General features: G+C 41.3%; 1 protein-coding gene across 1 annotated transcript; it reads right to left on the bottom strand.

Annotated features, from left to right (window-relative positions):
* Positions 1 to 42: 42 nt before the first annotated feature.
* On the bottom strand, positions 43 to 17,129 carry jazf1b (JAZF zinc finger 1b). The gene is made up of 5 exons (XM_026940190.3): positions 16,845 to 17,129; positions 6,884 to 6,956; positions 5,848 to 6,044; positions 3,546 to 3,715; positions 43 to 2,373 (listed from the first exon to the last, which is right to left on the bottom strand). Exons 1-5 carry the CDS (start codon positions 16,957 to 16,959, stop codon positions 2,197 to 2,199), a joined length of 732 nt encoding a protein of 243 aa, XP_026795991.2. The 5' UTR covers positions 16,960 to 17,129; the 3' UTR covers positions 43 to 2,196.
* Positions 17,130 to 17,591: the final 462 nt, after the last annotated feature.

Genomic DNA, 17,591 nt, shown 5'->3' on the forward strand with positions numbered 1-17,591 from the left:
CCAACATGGTTATAAAAAGAATAAAACATTCCACACACAAAGTTATCGAAACACATCAGAGGCCATTTAATATTTAACTTGTAACCAGGATTACATTTATGAAGCAGCTTTTTTTGTCAGTTTTTTCTGTTTGTTGTTGAAGAAATTCACCAGTTTGAAAACAACCCCTGGTGTCAATGGCATTACATGTAGGAATTTTTTCCCCCAAAAAATGTATGAAAATATAATTTAATGCACTTACACAGATACATAATACATAAACTATGCACAACATGTCCAATACTTCCCTCTAGACTGGCAGTATAATACTGTCACAATGTTCATTTAAACAAGTAATTCCATTACAACAGTGACGTCCATGCAGTTAGAATGTCATGATCATGGGTGATTGGCAGCTTGGCTCTTGATCAAGCCTTTCACTGCCAACTCTTCTTGTTTTTCTTCTGATACCTCCCAGAGTAGGGTGATTGATTTTGGAATAGAACACCTCTTTCTATAGAACTACTCTATTTAATGCAAAAACTGATGCAAGATTACTGCTGGTACTCAGAAGTCTGCTCCCGTCTGACTTACACTCAAGCAAAAAAGGCAGAAAAATGAAGTTCTAACTCTAGGACAGGACATCCCTGAGTTATCCTACTGCCACATTAGCAAAACAACACTGTTGGTGCAGAAGACCACCAAAGACGGTGATGGGCAACTGCTCTGCTGTAGTTTTAATATTGGGAAGTACAATAACTGTCATCTGTCCATCTGAAAGGCGGCTCACGTAACGCCAGAGCTCAGCCAGTGTCAAAGGACAAAACACAATCCGGATTGACTTGTTACACCAAAGCTACGGAATGCTGTTGTCTACAACAGTTCAAGGCAATCAGTTACAATAATCTGAAACTAACACATTTTTGGGGCTCTGATGAAAGATAAGAAAATAAAAGAAATCCCCTAGACTGAAAAAAAAAAAAAAAAAAAAAAGAGTACATGTATTCTAACCCCCAAGCAGCGTGTCAGTGTGTAGATTTGACTCAGTGACTCGCAGGTAGGACTCTGCTGTCCCTGACGTGTTGGCAATGAAAACTTCCTTACTACGTTGGCAACTAGGTGCTACAAAGTGCTTTAGGTCCTTTATCAGGCAATGGATTCAGCTGTGGAGTTCTAGAATGCTCCAGAGGTTCTAGAACACACCGGCCACAGCTGGCCTGGGACCCGTGTAACAGCTGTATAAAAATACCATTAGACCACATGGGCAAGATAATGTGTTTGAAATGCTGGCAATCTGTCACCTGAGATTGTTAATAGGTGTAAAACATGATTTGTCCAAGGATGACAAATATGGGATTAAACTTACCCAAGGTAAACTCCCAAACTTAATCTTTAGCTTGGTATAATTTTTTTTTAACTGGAAATGCAAAAAAATAAAACTTGGGAATAAAAGGATATATTTAGCATCTGATTATGAAAGTCTATATGCATTTATTATAATCTACAACTAAAAATGTTGGTTATATTCTTATTGGGTGGCATGAACATTCAGAAATGTTCTGCCCTTCCTTTTTTTTGCCCTTTTCTCTTGTCAGAAGCCAAAAAAAGTCATGCTGGTTGAATTCTGATGTTGTGGCTTTGGCACGCATCACACACTGCCCCAAGTGGAGACAGCAACTGTTGGGAAATCGTGCCACAGTTATGCCAAGCCTTATCTCAACATATCCCAATAATTTTACAATAAGCACCTTATATCAATAGTAATACAAGACAGAAAAAGAATAATAATTGAATGTGCAAAAGTACAAAACTGCAAACTCTAATATGATACATCATCTCAAATAGACACAGAACAGATAACAGGATACAAAAAATGCATGCAATTCAAAGCGTAGTGTAAAGGGAACATAGGAGCTCCTTGACTTAAGAGGGTAAAAGGGTTTACTCTTCACAAAGAGATGGAATGAAAAGGGGGATAAAGAAAACCTCCTAAACGAGGTATGAAATGATGGCAAGATAGAAAGAGTCTTCCTTATGGAAGAGTTAAATGAAGGGGTACAAGTTTCCTCATGGAGAGGTGGAATGAGGGGACAGAGTCTTCCTCGTGGAGGACAAGGAGGAATAAAGAGTAACAAAGCAGGAAAGGTATCAAATGCAGCAACAGCTTCTAATGATGGAACGTATGTGTGAAGGATCTGGTTGGCACAGAGGCCCGCTCTACTGCTGCATCTTGCGGATGATGTCAGCCGAGACAGGCGGGTGGAAGTTGATGGTGTGGAGGCGCAGGCCCTGTGCGCTCTTGTAGCTTTTCCCACAGCGGCATTTAAACGGCTTATGCACACGGATTTGAGTGCGGTGGCCGTTCTTGGCGTGATACTTGATACCATTCACATTCTGCGAAAGACAATCCAGCAATATTCAGGATTCAGTGATACCAGGTTTTAACAAGTGTAATGTATATTTCTGTAGTGAGCATGTATATTTCTGTTACACGAAAATAGCACTTGTATTCTTATAATAGAATTGGGACCTTTCTCTAGTTATCCACTATGAAGCTAAATCTTAGTGAATTTAATCACCAAATCCAACTGAATTGGCATTAACGCATGAATTAAGCCATTTTAGCTATATTCTCCAAGTGTTTGTACATTCTAAGAACTGCTGCTGTAATCATTAAAACTGTCTTGTGCTCATCTCGTCCCAGGACTCTTATTTACAATATTCTCATACTGAACAAACTTTCAGCATACTTAGTACTGCTTGTCTTTACTCTTCTACACGTATGTACTGTAATGATTTATAATATCAACCAGAAGAAGATTTATTAAGAGGCAAAGAGGCTTGGTTCCCTTTTGAGTCTGGTTCCTCTAAAGGTTTCTTCCTCTCCCCTCCTTGCCACAGTGTCTGGCTTGCTCATTATGAAGCTAAAGCTGTTTTGTAGCAATATTGATTGCTAAAAAAGCTATACAAAAAAATTTACTGAATTGAATAGACTGATTTGTTAGGTTTTTTACAGTTTGGAACTCGAACCTGGAGGAGCACTAACTTTTAGCATTTAGACTGGGCTCAGTGTCGTAGAGCATGGTAACAGGACACTCATCTGGTGTCAAGACCAGGTACACAGAGAACCATTCCAGCCCAAATCAAATCCACATCTAACGCCATGGAAAAATGGCATGAACATGGAAAATCTCCTTCGTGCCTGTCACCAGACACTTCCTGTGCCTCTTAATGAACACAGCTCTCTCAAGCTGTACATAATTCATCACGGGAGCATGCGCCAGATGCCAGCGGAAAATCCCATAAAACCTGTGGAAGCCTTGAAGTGGACTGTATGGCCGTAGGAGTGCGTTTTGAGAGCTTTCATCAGTCTTGAGTGTACTCCGTCAATAGCTGTGTTTCACAGTCTAAAGCATTATGGTTTTAAGAGAGTGCTCTGACACAGAAAGCTTTGCTCTGTTGTCTATTGTATGAACTGCTGATCATCACGACCCTGGTTCAGCATCACTTACATGCCTCAGATCCACTGCTGTAGAATGTAGAATGCAGATCTGCCCGTTTCTTACCTTGTATCTCTTTTTGCAGCCAGGCACGGGGCAGGCGAAAGGTTTCTCGTCGCCTCCATTCATGCACATGGAGCTGAGGATGGACTCGGAGCTAATGGCACTTTCGGTGGTCCAAGACTCATCACTGTCAGACTCCTCGTAGTCTGCTTCCTCCTCATCATACTCACTACCTGCAGGATACACACAGCCAAAGAACTGTTTCCCATGGGTCCTGTAGCTATGCAGAAAAACCGGGTAGCGTGAATTTCTCACAGATTTTTGCTTTGCTATTGCGATAGTGCTGACACATTGCCATTGTACTTTTATGGAAAGGAATGTAAGCATGCTGTCAAGGGTTATGGCTTAATGCACAGCATTCCCAAACAAACCCTCACAAATAAAATGCCCTGACTTCTAATTGAGGAGGAAAGAGAAGAAATAACCCACCAATAAGGACCATGGGAAAATATAGCTGTGGTTGCAATGAATTGAGAAAATGCAAAATGCAGTGAATAAAAGCAATAAAATGCCGTAGGTGTTTATACCCAAGCACTGGTATATTCTTGATTCTGATTAGTCAAAATGTGTTGATTAATTGTCTTTAACAGCACAGTTCTGACAGTAGTGCCAGCTGTAATTCAAATCACATTTATATTAATGCACTCATTCTAATACATTTCTGTAGCTTCATGTCAGGCTGCATCACACCACCCCATCACTGACAATTTTCCTATTACAGCACACTGCATCATGTTTTATTCATTTCTTATTCAGTCAAAACAAAATTAAAGAAAGGAGATGGAAGCACTGGTATGATGATTAAATTGCACTTTCACATTTTTTAACTAATCCCTGTATTTTAGTAAAGACACCAAACAACTGTTTCACAACAGTGCAGCTGTAAAATATGAAGCTGAAGTTAGTTGTCTGACATTCTGTGGGACAGAGAGCAGAGGGTAAAATGACAGCCTGAGTGTGTGCATGAGGTTCAGCTTTTCTTGCGGGAGCTTAACAGTGCTGTCTGTTTGTCTGCAGATTGAATGTCTGTAGAGGCGTGAATCTAACGCTGCGTTAATCGATTAATATTTATACCACAGCTGAATTCTCAAATCGGATTGGTCAGAAGGTGTTGATAATTTTCTGTAGCAGCACAGCTTTGACAATAGTGCCATCTGTAATTCAAATCACAGGGTTATATTAATGTGCTCCTTCTAATACATGATTGTTTCTATAGTAACAACTAATTCATTGGTAATTGTATGGAGGCTGCTTAACATTAAACCTAATAATAATAATAATAATAATAATAACAACAATGAAATAAAAAAACTTGTTGCTATTTAACAAAAGAAAATGTATAATCGTTGATACGATGAAGTTTTCTGTAAAGACACATGTATTTATTTATTTCCGCAACAGTAAAATCTTCAGGGGTGAGGACTTTGCACATTACTGGTAACATGACAAAAGTTTTTTTTCCCTGTCTTATTGTGACCGTTTATAGCTGCTATATTGTAAGTGATAACAGGAACTTGTTTTTGTGAGTGTCATAAATGTAACTACCGACAGTATTGTCATTCTTTAATAAAAAAAATAAAATAAAATAAAATAAAAAACATAATTGCTAAATTGCTGCGGTATAGGAGGAATGAAAACACGGAGGAATAAGAGGAATATAAGAGGAATAAAACTTGCAGTTATTTGCGGCAGGCCACATCACATCACCTAATCGTTGATTATTATCCTATAACAGCATGTGTTGTATTCCTTACTTATTACACACATATTGTAATAATCAGTGTGAAAAAAAAGAACATGGTATTCTGTTATCCAGTGGCCGTGGGATAAACGTGCATCAACACACAATCATTGATTCATCTTCAGTAACTGCTGTGCACACATAATTTTTTTTCTAGTCTACACCCACATTTGAAACCATTTTGACTGTGTGCATCATCTCAAGGCCTTCTTTTTATATTACTTTCATTTTCCTTACATATTATATTAATTGCCAGCTGTCTGGTTGCCTGCAGGCCACCTGTTGAACAATCCTAAAATATATATGTCTGTGTAGACTGTAATTTTCAGTTCCCACAGCAACACAACTGTAATCAAGCACAATATTTTAAATTAAGATCATATAGTGCCCATTCCCAGTGAAGACACACGAAACATGTTGGAGAAATATTGTAATGGTTTGACATAAGCATGGTATTATAAGTTAGCTGGGAACAACCAGCTCTAGTATGAACATAAAGACAGGAATGAACCACTGCCGTAACCTGTGTGCGTGTGTGTGTGTGTGCGTGTGTGTATTCAGTACCCGTGGGAGTGCTGCTCCTGAATGATGATGAGGGTGTAATAGGTGGTGTCACAGGTGGAGTGAGGTTGCCGCTGGTGTGTCGGGGCGGAGTGGACACACTGTTACGTGATAGGCTGCCTGTCAGAGAGAGAGACAGCTTTGGCTGAACTTTCTTCTTCAGAGTCTCGTGCTCTCTCCTCGCTGCATCTGTCATGAACCTACAGAGAAGAATGCAGATAGAACGAAGATGATTAGAAATCCTCATCAAAGAGAGACATATGTAATCACTTCCAAGTCAGTTGATCCACTACAGACGCTTGCATTATCAAACTATTGGGCCAGAGTTGTTTTGTTACGCTGTAAACGCTTTTATAAATGCATGTCACAAAAATAAAAAGTTCACACAAACATTGTTAAAGCTGGTGTGGAATTAACAGACTACAGTTAGAAACCACATCAAGTGGAGACTCCTCTTTCTACCAACAGTGAAACAGCATAGAGACCCACTGCACCCTCTCAGCATGGAGGATCCACTCCGAAACCACGCTATACACAGAATGTCAGAACACAAGCGTCTTCAGTATGAGGAGCATATGGAGGCTCAGATGCCGGTTTGAAGTCACTAATAGAGCCATAAAGGGACTGGAGCCATTCAAGGGAATCTAAAACACTACCATGCACAGCAATGCTGAAGCCTAGGGATCTATAAACATGAAAAAGCCAGCTGATAATGTTTGAGTAAAAGTGCATTTAGCATTGTTTTAGCAAAATAAAAACTAATACATTTAATAGAAACCATCATCATCAATAATAACATTAATAATAATAATAATAATAATAATTATAAATTCAAGACACTGAAAAGCCCAATGCACTGTATGCAGTACAATGTGACTGTCCACTATCTGATGCACAAGAGAAAAAAAACACCTTCTTGGTGCTTCATGACTGTATTGTTATGGATAACAATTTAGCAAACAGACCCTTAATATTAAGGAACAAATATGTTTACACACCACATACTATTTGTAATTCTGTGTGTGGTAATGTGTGTCACCTGTTTATGTAGCTGAGAGCAACATATGTAGGCTGCTGCAACTCCTGTTTCTCAAGCACGCGAGGATCCGTATCTGAGACAGAAAAAGGAGAACAAAGGAGTTGAGAGAATGAGAAGATGGTCATGGACTGGCATAAAACACAAAACCGCTGTGAGAACAGCATGCCCTTAAAAACACCTAATGTTTTAAACACCTGTCATTCTGACAGCGTCTGTTTGCAGGTTTCCTGAGAAAATGAACCCAATTGTAATCGGAATAACTAGCAGAACACAGTGCAAATGTTGCGTGAGAGTGTGAGGAGCTAATTACGTGGTAACAACTTTTTCCATGAAGGCACTCATTTTGAGCATGCACTATCCCCAAAGCGTATATAAAGTGAATCTATTACTCATTTCATAGTCTCACCCAGTGGTTCTCTAAGATTCCTGCCACTCACCAACCCCCCAATCGCTCCCAGATGGCAATTAACTTCATTAATAAAGTTTCTGTCATTAAATGTAAATGAGCAGCAGAATTAGTCAGAGGTCCTAACTAAATATGCGGAAAGTGGAGTTGGTCTTTCCAGGCATTTTGGTTTCATGTTGACTTCACTGAAATCACACAAACACACACACACAAACACACACACATACACACACACAGTTGGGTACATGTTAGACCACATTAGACACACTTGTGCAACTTCATACAGTGTGTTCCAGACATCTGGTCTGCTGCACTTTAGTGCTGGTCTACATCAGCACGCTCTGTGTTCAGAAGCCTATCCAGATATCCAGCCCATTGGTCTAGTGTGCAAGATATGGCTAGGAATGTGAACCTGAAATCAGTCCAACCTGGCCAAACCTCACACAGAGAGGACACAACACTGCTCCTGAATCAGTATTCCCAAGGAAGATTTTGTCCTTGGTGTTCTACAGACTGGACTGAGTGGACTAAATGGTAAAGTTCTGCTGCCCCCTAGTGTGAAGAAATGTAAAACACTCTCAAAGTGGCCTGCTCTAAAACCTAAAAGCTATGCAGCCCTGCATTTTTGGGAAGCTTTTATTACAAGAGAATCCACAGGTCCCAGAGCCTCATGTCCACTCTGTGTTTAACTTAGCCCACAGTTTCACTGCCCTGCCAGGGTAATTGTTTTCAGATGCCCACCTCTGCAGGCATTCCCCAAAACCATTAACACAAATGCTGCACAACAAGGACTTCAGCTAATCACGGCCTAAACACAGACACACATGCACACACTACAGTGCATCTTAATGCCTCTCTTTATCCTGCTGCTGTGAGTAAACACATTTTCTCTCCGTTTAAACTAAACCATATTTGTCTCAGTTCTTCAGAAACCACACAACTTCCCTGAAGAGAGAGAGAGCAAGCCAATGTGTGTGTGCGTGTGAATCTGCAGCGCAATTCCGGCCAGCGTGGCATCACACACTCACCAGCACCTCATAATTACACAGGCATGCAGACGGTACCACCTGGTATTCGCCCGAGCCACAGCGCCAAAGGGCAGAATGCTCTTTAGACAGCAGCTATAAGGGCTCTATACTCGACTGGAGTGTTGGTCCAGGTAGCGTTGTGTGTTGTGAGTCACTGGCACTGCAGCATTGAGCACTTTGACACTGCACTCTTACTGAAGTGTTTCATTAGTCTGGAATCACTGTGTAAGAGATTTGACACTCTGCAGTCCCGCACACACATAAAGACACATTAAGATCAGCATTATTCTTCTGCACCCGAACAGAGGGTGTGTAACTAACACACACACACACACACACACACACCCTCAACAGCCACACAATTAGCCATAGATCAATCCCCCAACACACTCTGTAAATCACATGCTGGCATCCGGAGGCCAATCAGAGACCTGGCGCAGCAGCCTACCAGATCCCAGCTCAGGAGAGGGAGAGAGGTGGTCCAGCATGCAGGCAGGTGGTCCACTGTGGTGGTCTCTTCTCCTTTTATTTCTTACACACACACAAACACACACACACACACACATACACACACGCTTTGTCCATTGAGACTAAGCCAAAGTTTATGTAAAATGCTTATTATGGTTAGGAAAGCGGGAGTGAATGAGTGAAAAGGACAGACGGAGAGAAGTACCATAGCCCATCACAGACACAGGAAGGAATGAGTGAGGCAGAGCAGAATTCCTTCTTTCCTCCTCCTACACCTCATAATAAAACCAGAGCCAATCCTGCTATGGAAAGAAGGCTAGGTATCACAGTGTGAACATGCAAGTGTGTGTAAGGAGCTGAAGCAGCACACCGAACGCATTCATTAGAACAAAGCCATAAACGCAGGCATGTTCGCCTCATTGGCTCTTTATGTACCTCATCCTGTTTTCCTCACTCTACCTCTGAGCCAGCACAAACACTCTCCGCTGTTCAGACATGACTGCCTCCCAGCGTCCTCCCTCCTCCTCTCCTCTGCTCTCCCAGTGCACTGTGGGATGCCTTCGTGTGGCCCTCGTCATGGTGACATGTTTACGGCAAATGCCCCTGTGTGGAAACATGGGCTTGTGACCAGAAACCAGGAACGCCAAACCAGCAATGTCTCGCATCAAGTACATACATGGGTGCTATATTTATTCATCTGGCAAGACGATATTTCTGCAACGTGTCACCATGACACATCAGCATCAGGTTCCCTCATGGGACTTTGATAAAATCCTATTACCTAAATTGGGAACAACCGCACACCTCAACCAGCAGAGGTAATATGAGGCCTTCCTGTCGTTAGCCATGATTAGTGAGAAGCAGTGCTGGGCTGAGCTTATTCTTAGACACCCTCACTCCTGCTGGAGTCCAATGGAACTGAAGGAAAAATGAAAAAGAGCAGTGCTATGGGGTAGAGGTAATTAGCTCAGCCAGGTGCAGCTATGGGAGGACCACTAACTGCTCCTCAAATTTATTATTTCCGCTGAGCTTTCGGGGATGCATTCCAGGTGCCCTAAATGAGCCACCGGTTCAGAGAGGCCGAGAAAGTCTCATTGTTCCAGATGACAGAAGATGCAGTTGGGACAGGGCAAGATACAGCCTCCGTCGCTAGAAAAATTCAGTCGCTAGAGTGCAAGAGGCTGGGCACTGATGTTGAGTGAATAGGTCTGGTGCATTCCAATTCATCCAATTCAGGCGCATTCCAATTCATCCTAAAGGTGTACAGTGCAGTCGAGATCAGGGCTCTGTGCAGAGCACTCGAATTTGTACACATCAGCCTTGACAAACCATGTCTTTACGGATCTCACTTTGTGCACAGGGGCACTGTCATTCTGGAACAAGTTTGGGCCCCTTAGTTTCACTGAAAGGAAATCTTAATGCTAAGCATGCAAAGACATTCTAGACAATTGTGTGCTTCCAACTTTGTAGCAACAGTTTGGGGAAGAGCCCCATATGAGTGTGAGGGTCAGGTGTCCACATACTTCTGGCCATATACTATAGCATGAGCAGCAGTTTATAAAAACGCAGTGTGTCCACATGTCTCAAAGGAAGCACATATTAGCCTTCACCCTTCCTGGTTGGTAGCTGTCAAGTGATAGGGGAACACTAACTAGAACTGGCAAATGACCAATTTGGGGGAAAATGGGGCAAAATTGAATGAAATAAAATAAAACAATACATTTTTATTGTTCATCAAAACTAAAACTAACAAAATGTATATAATTATTGCGTCAAAGCCCAGATTTCTAGACAACATTACTACACTAAGAACACTACTCCTAAGGGGGCAATGTTTAGAAAACCATGTGGCCATTTTTGTTTAACGAAGAGGTGCTAGCCATGGAAGACCAAAACTGATTTCATTTAATATCAGGTAACCAGCAAGCCCTTAATGAATTTCATCAAGTAACTTTATAGCACCGTGGAGTACAACTTGGTTACTTCTATCTATAGTATAGATTCTATAAGTCTATAAGTGTTTTCCTAAAACAACTACACACAAGTACAGTGTCTTATGTCAAAAAAGCAACAGTGTGATTAGGGAGCTCCTCTTTACAGTGTCAGTGGTTTCAAAATACTGTAATGTGAATTATAATGATTCAACCAGTCATAAACCAGCCAATATAGACAAAAGAGCAATTGTGTCACAAGATATTCTTCATCCATGGCCTTATCTGACTATCTATTTAAGATTATCATCCATTGTCTTGCCTCTTGTGCAACCATCATTCATGGAAAGCAAGTAATAAAGAAGTAAGGACCTTGAGAAAGGGAGAGGCCTAAGAGGCTATCAACACATCAAATACAAACACAGCACCATGTGCTGTTATAGAACAAATATGGGCGAGTGCAGTAAAACATACAGGTGAGCTGAGTCTATCTGAAATGCAATAGCAAACAGCAATCTCCTGCAGTGGAGACTGGCCTTTGCTCTGATACACATTTTAAAATGGCCGCTCTTCATCTCTTTAACAGTAAATGCATGTGATAGCTTTTCTGACCAGCACAGTATTTGTATTAATAGTATAAAAAATCCGAATCGGGCAAGTCAGTTCATTTGCATGAAAGCAGCTCGTTGTTTCATTGACTAGGGAAGGGCAAAAGTATATATATTTTTACAAATTAGTAGTCATTGACCTGCCTGAAAACATTACTTGACTAAGTATCCTCAAGGAATCCGTGTTTAATTAGGCTGGTGTAGGATCACGCTCACCTGAGACTGGGCTTAAGCATTTCTTATTGATGTGTGGACACACCAACATGGTGCCTGTAAAGCCATGAGCTCTCAACGTCCAAGAATTCTCATTTGAATCTAAAAACCATGTAGAAGTGTTTTTATGTGACCTAAAAAGTCACCAAATATCTGTCTTTATTTTTACTGACTGAAGATACTGGGCAAGTTTGAGAGATAATAGCTAGTTTGAGAGATGAAGGAGAAAGCTATTGTCAAGGAGTTAATGTTACCATACACTGCTTGCTTTTATCAGGTGAAAGGCACATTAATTTATTGCTAGTAACCAAGACTTCTTTTTTTCTTTTGTAATTTAACTTGAATTAAAAAGAAATTAGCTGTACTTCCAATTTTACCAGTGAAACTCTTAGAGATGTATTGGCCACCTGCTGGAGTGTGACATTCATGAAAACAGTACGCGAGATCAGCCATAATCAAACGGGAACTGTGGTTTCCTGTGTACCAAAAGAACATCAAATTTATATACTGACATACAGAAAGACATTATGCTGTTGGTTTATCAGCTTCATGCCCCTACACCTCTTTGCGACCTTTACCTTACTTAGATCAAGGAAAAGAAAAACAGCAGCAGTGCATAGGCCTCCTAACAAACACTCAAAACAACTCTAAGTGTGTGACAGCGCCACCTAGTGCTAACGCTTCATCTCAACACATGTACATGGAATGTAGACCTTCATTTTAGCCTGGTACTAATTAAAGCAGAGAATGTGTTTGAGCAGCAGGTCCCCAGATGAGGAGGAAGAGAGGCCAGAATCTGCCAGCGCACCCTGTAATTAGGCTTCCTCGCCCTTTGCAGAGCGTGCCAGATTTTGCACTTTGCTGTGAGCGAGGCGAGAGGAAGGAGTGGTTCCAAAGAATTTTTTAAACTCCAGAGACCACTAATTACCTCATTACTGACCAATAAGACCGATCACACTTTCAACTCACACCTACAATCCATACGGGCCACATCATCCATAGAAAGCAACTAATAAGCAACTATGAACCTGGAGAGAAAGAGAGAGGCCTAAGAGGCTTTCAACACATCAAACAGAAACATAGCACCATGTACTGTTACAACAAAAATGGGAATGTGCAATAAAAGGTACAGGTGAGCTAAGTCTTTCTGAAATGACTCAAGGAGTTAATGGGTGCCAGCAGAGAGACACAGCAATTTCCTTCTGCAGGTCAGTAATGTCTTTGTCAAATATTGGAGACTGGCCTTTGCTCCGATGCCATTATAAAATGGCCTGCACTTCATTTCTTTAACAGTAAATGTGTGCTAGTTTCTCTGAACTGATTATACAGAACCCAATTTGGGCAAGTCAATTCATTTTTATGACACCAACATTCTTTAATTATGCAGTTTGTTTGTCCAGAGACTAGGGAAGAGATGAGAAATATATTAATTTCAAAACTGACTGTTTTAAAACACTACTAGACTGATTAATCTCAAGCAAACCCTGTGCAATTAGACTGGTCCATCTGACACTGGGCTTAGAGGTTTCTTACATATGTGTGGATGCAGTAATGTCAGAAGCACACAGGCTTTATTTATTTGGGGCAATAATATTCCCTTTGTGCTAGAAAATGCAAACAAGACTAATTGGGTCTAGTTTTAACCAGGGACGCAGTCGGCTGATCAGACATTTGAGAAGTAGATTAAAGCCCAGCAGTAACATGCAAATCACTGGCCAATACAATGAGACAATTGATAGCTCAGTAGTTGAAAAATTGTTCACTACACTTACTCATAAGTTACTCGTTATTTTGTGTCTAAAATTAAATTAAGCCTAAAAGAGAAAGCACCTGTTTTTCACCTGAAAACTGCATAATGAACATTCACAGTAAATACAATTTTATACTGCCACAGAAAGCCCGAACAATTCCACAGTTCATACTGCATAAACCATGGCACATTTGCAATGAAAATGACAAAGTCATACTGTTTTAGATTTGATTTTATTTATTTACCCACAGTAAAGTTTTCTTGTCATTAATATTTAGCTAGATACATAAATATAGAAATCCTCTCCTCTGTGTTGTGCTGTATGTTTACTTGAAAGTTGTTTACTATCCTAGCTTGGCTAGGTCTTGAGCCATCCCTCGCTGAAAGTGATGGATGCTTTTGTGATCACTGTTGTTAGACAAGGACAGCATAAGTGTTCAAACATTTCACTGTACAAGGTTGTTCAGCTGTAAATTCACCCACACAGCATTTACTTTTATGATCTCTTCAGAAGACTGATAAGACATCTGCAGGGAGGTGTAGTGTGTGTTTAGCAGGCTTGCAATGCACATGATGCAAACCAGAATCAACATATTGTTAAAATTCATTGACAAATAGTTTTAATTTTTACACAATTAACTGACTAGTCAGTTGCTCAATTGCTAATAAATAACATTTACAACATTTTGTAGACACCTTTATCCAGAGTGACTTACAGAAGTGCTTTGCAATCTCTACCGAACACGTAGATGGTAGTACAAATAGGTCAGGGGCTAAGAAAACTATCAATCCAAATTCCTAATGGAGAGAAGTTAGTACATCGTGACAGTACGGCAATGGAAAATGTGCTCATTTAAATGTTTAGTGAAGAGGATTATTTTGACACAAGATCTAACATTTTATTACCTGTAGTGTCCAAAACCACCATTTTTTCCTCTGTATTGAAGTTGTATTTTTCCAACAGCTCTCTTTCAAATTTAAAGGTTGCAAAGACATTTACTCCTACACTAATTTGTGCAGGCATGGAACCAGTACTGGCCTATACCTGAGCATGTGTCCCCCTCTGTTGGTCAAAATCAAGTCAGTGCAACAGCATCTGCAGCAGCACAACCACTGCCATAGCTGACACACAAGCTAATGTTATGGCTATTGTTTGTTAATACATGAGGCAGTGATGAGTAACAGTGCAAGTCTAGACAGCATCGATTGGAATGTTGATGAACATCAGGGATGCATGGGAGGTCTGCTAAAATAAGTAATACATCACTACATTATTGCATTATTTATCACCAACATTGTACTGCAATCTTTCAGTTAAACGAACTGCAGCAGATGGACAACATCTTCAAAAAGCACTACATCAGCATATGACTCATGGTCTTAAAATGCATGGCTGAAACCATTAATGCTGAGGTCCTCACACTTCGATCAAACATCTTCATGAACAGTAGATACTTTTGAAGTTATCTATAAATTAAGAAACAAATAAGGCTATTTTATAACAATCCTGGGATCCTGAGTGTCTGTGTTATAGGCAACAATGTGACACAGGAAGTAACTCTACTGTAGACCGGTGTGTGCCGGTCTAACCGCCTCAAGCCGAGATGAATGACTGAGACGAAGAACAGTAGAAGATGTCCAGCTGTCTGCGCCCCACTAGGTCTATTCTGATTGGCTGAGAGACATGCCAATCAGCCACAAAAGGGCAGATTCCCCCTGCAGGTGGGTTTCTCATTACAAATCCTTTCACACTCTGCCACCAGGCAAATTCTCCAGGAGACAGGCAGCCGGGGAATCACATTACAGGAGTAGAGATTAAACAGACACTTCAGGTCACGTATCAAACCAACACAGCACTGTTTCAGTGCCGATAATTAACATAATGAAAGAGTGATTACAGTGGAAGAATGATCTGTGTCCACAAGAGAATTCCTGGAGAACTGGAGCCTCAGATGGGCTTCAGCATTAATTAAGTGTTTAGTTCTCTATGTAGTGCTAAAAGTATTTTAGCTAATAATTATGCTTGGGTAATATCAATTTTGCAACACAACAACAATGTTGGCTTTACACAGTCATAACTTACCTACTAGGATAAGGGCAGCGCCTCAACAAGAATTTTACTAAGGATCATAATCAACATCTAGTATGCTTACATGCAAACTTATTCTGTTTTTCCTTAATGACAATGGCAGCTACCTGACAACTTCCACTATAAAAATTCAAGTTTTCTTCTGTTCTTTTTTCTCATTGTTTGCATAGCTTTATTTAATTATGGATTTAAATATTGAAAATTGAACTTGAATAACAAATTAGTCGTAAAAAGATGTATCATTATTTGCATGACACAAATGTAAGCATAGTAACAGGTCTTGTTCTAGTTTTCTGGTGCAAGAACCACTCCAGGCGCTGCTCTATATAATCAGATAATGTTTGCAGCCCTTAGCCATATGTAAAGTATACACCAGAGAGACTGACCCTGATTAAGTCAAGCAGAGCTGCAGAACAAACAGGAAAACAAACTGCAGCTGCTTAACCACCTTCACTACAGCCAAACAACAACAATGACAGGAGGTAAACAGGAAAGGATGCAGGAGTAATGCAACAACAGATAGGGTAGAGCACAGATTTCCAACCCTGGTAGTAAACTACTCCATGAGTTACTGTTTTCCCTGTTGTAACACATCTAGGAATATGTGCAGGATGAGGGTAGTTCAGGACCAGGGTTGGGAAGCTGTGGGGTAGGCTATTTATAAATGGCCTTCCAGATAATGTAGTATTGTGAATTGAACTAACAGCCCACTCTCTGTCTCTCGCCATGTTTGCACTAGATGTTAAAGATGTATTAAAGATCAAATGGTGGAGCCAAATATTAAACAAACTGGCCTAAATAAATAAATAAACCAGGTGATTGAGCTGTTTATTTCTTATCAGATATGTTGTAGTATGACACCAGGTAGCTACTAATACACATAATGCATTTCTCACGGTTTGGTTTTGTTATCATAGCCACTCAGAAACACAGCTAATGTGAACTAACGAGCATGTCAACGTTACTGAGCCGCGACGCGGAAGAATCCGTTAACTCTTAGCTACATAGCTAACGGGAGCTCTGACTTAGCTCATTTGTTAATTAGGCAAGTTTTCAGCGACGTTAATAATGGCATCCTTCAGTCACGTCGACGATATAACGGTGTAAATAGCGTGCTAAGCGCTGGCGGTGTGTCTGTGCTCAGCCCAGGCCTAGCACAGCGGTAGCCTGCGTGGGGCGGATAGCATCGACCGGGCGGAAAAGTTACAGCCTGCATGCCGTTTCCGGCTTTTGCTTACAACAAACGACTTGCTTTACAGTTCCAGTCTTGCCAAGAGGCTGAAAAGCCGCCGAGTGAAGCTAAAACAACCCGTCAGTATCATCGCTACCACACCTAGCAACAGCAGCGCGGGGACGCAGGAAGTAACTGGCCGAGACCGGCCATTGCGGATTGGCGCTCCCCGGCTCCCTCGCTGTGTGCGTGTGTGTGTGTGCGTGCGTGTGCGTGTGTGTGCCGCTCCGCACTCACCGATGTGGTTGTCCTCGATGTGGACGATCAGCTCCACCAGGGAGTCGAAGTGCAGCCCGCAGCCTCCGAAACGGCACGTATTGGAGAAAAAGGAGGCAGCAGCGATGCCTGTCATGGTGGTTGCAACATTGAGCGCGAGGGCGAGCGGAAAGGAAGCGGCACGTAGGCACGCACACCGGCGGGCACACACACTCACACTCGCACACTCGAATATACACACACACGCGCGCGCGCGCGCAACACACACAGCTGGAGCAGCTGCACGAGGAGGAGGGGGATGGGCCATCAGCGAGACCCGCTCTGACGTCACTACTACCGGACCTGTTGATGATTGTAGAGGGTTTTTTTTGTTTGTTTGTTTGTTTTTGTACGCACTTGTTCGTGCGAATATATTTGTGTACATGCAACAGATTTCACACAGCTAAATAATCTGTCACACTCTGGAAGAGTCAAAGATAAAGACAGGGAATATTTTGTTGTGCTTGACTGAATGTAATCTTTACCTCACTTACCCCTAATTAGGAGCTTTGGTTTAGGCCCTGCTGAAAAATCCAGCTGATCATCTACCAGCTGCCAAAACAACACAGGCTGAGCTGGTCAGAGTGGTAGATCATTTTTACCAGCTGGGAAATTATTTTCCAGCTTCCATATTACTTGACTAATTGTATTAATAAAGGTTTGAAAGCTTCTGTCCCTGGATCCACTGCTGGTAATGATCAGCTAGCAAAGATCAGGGGAAAGGGGGTC

The sequence above is a fragment of the Pangasianodon hypophthalmus genome, chromosome 1 (genome assembly GCF_027358585.1).
Source record: "Pangasianodon hypophthalmus isolate fPanHyp1 chromosome 1, fPanHyp1.pri, whole genome shotgun sequence".
Taxonomy (NCBI): domain Eukaryota; kingdom Metazoa; phylum Chordata; class Actinopteri; order Siluriformes; family Pangasiidae; genus Pangasianodon; species Pangasianodon hypophthalmus.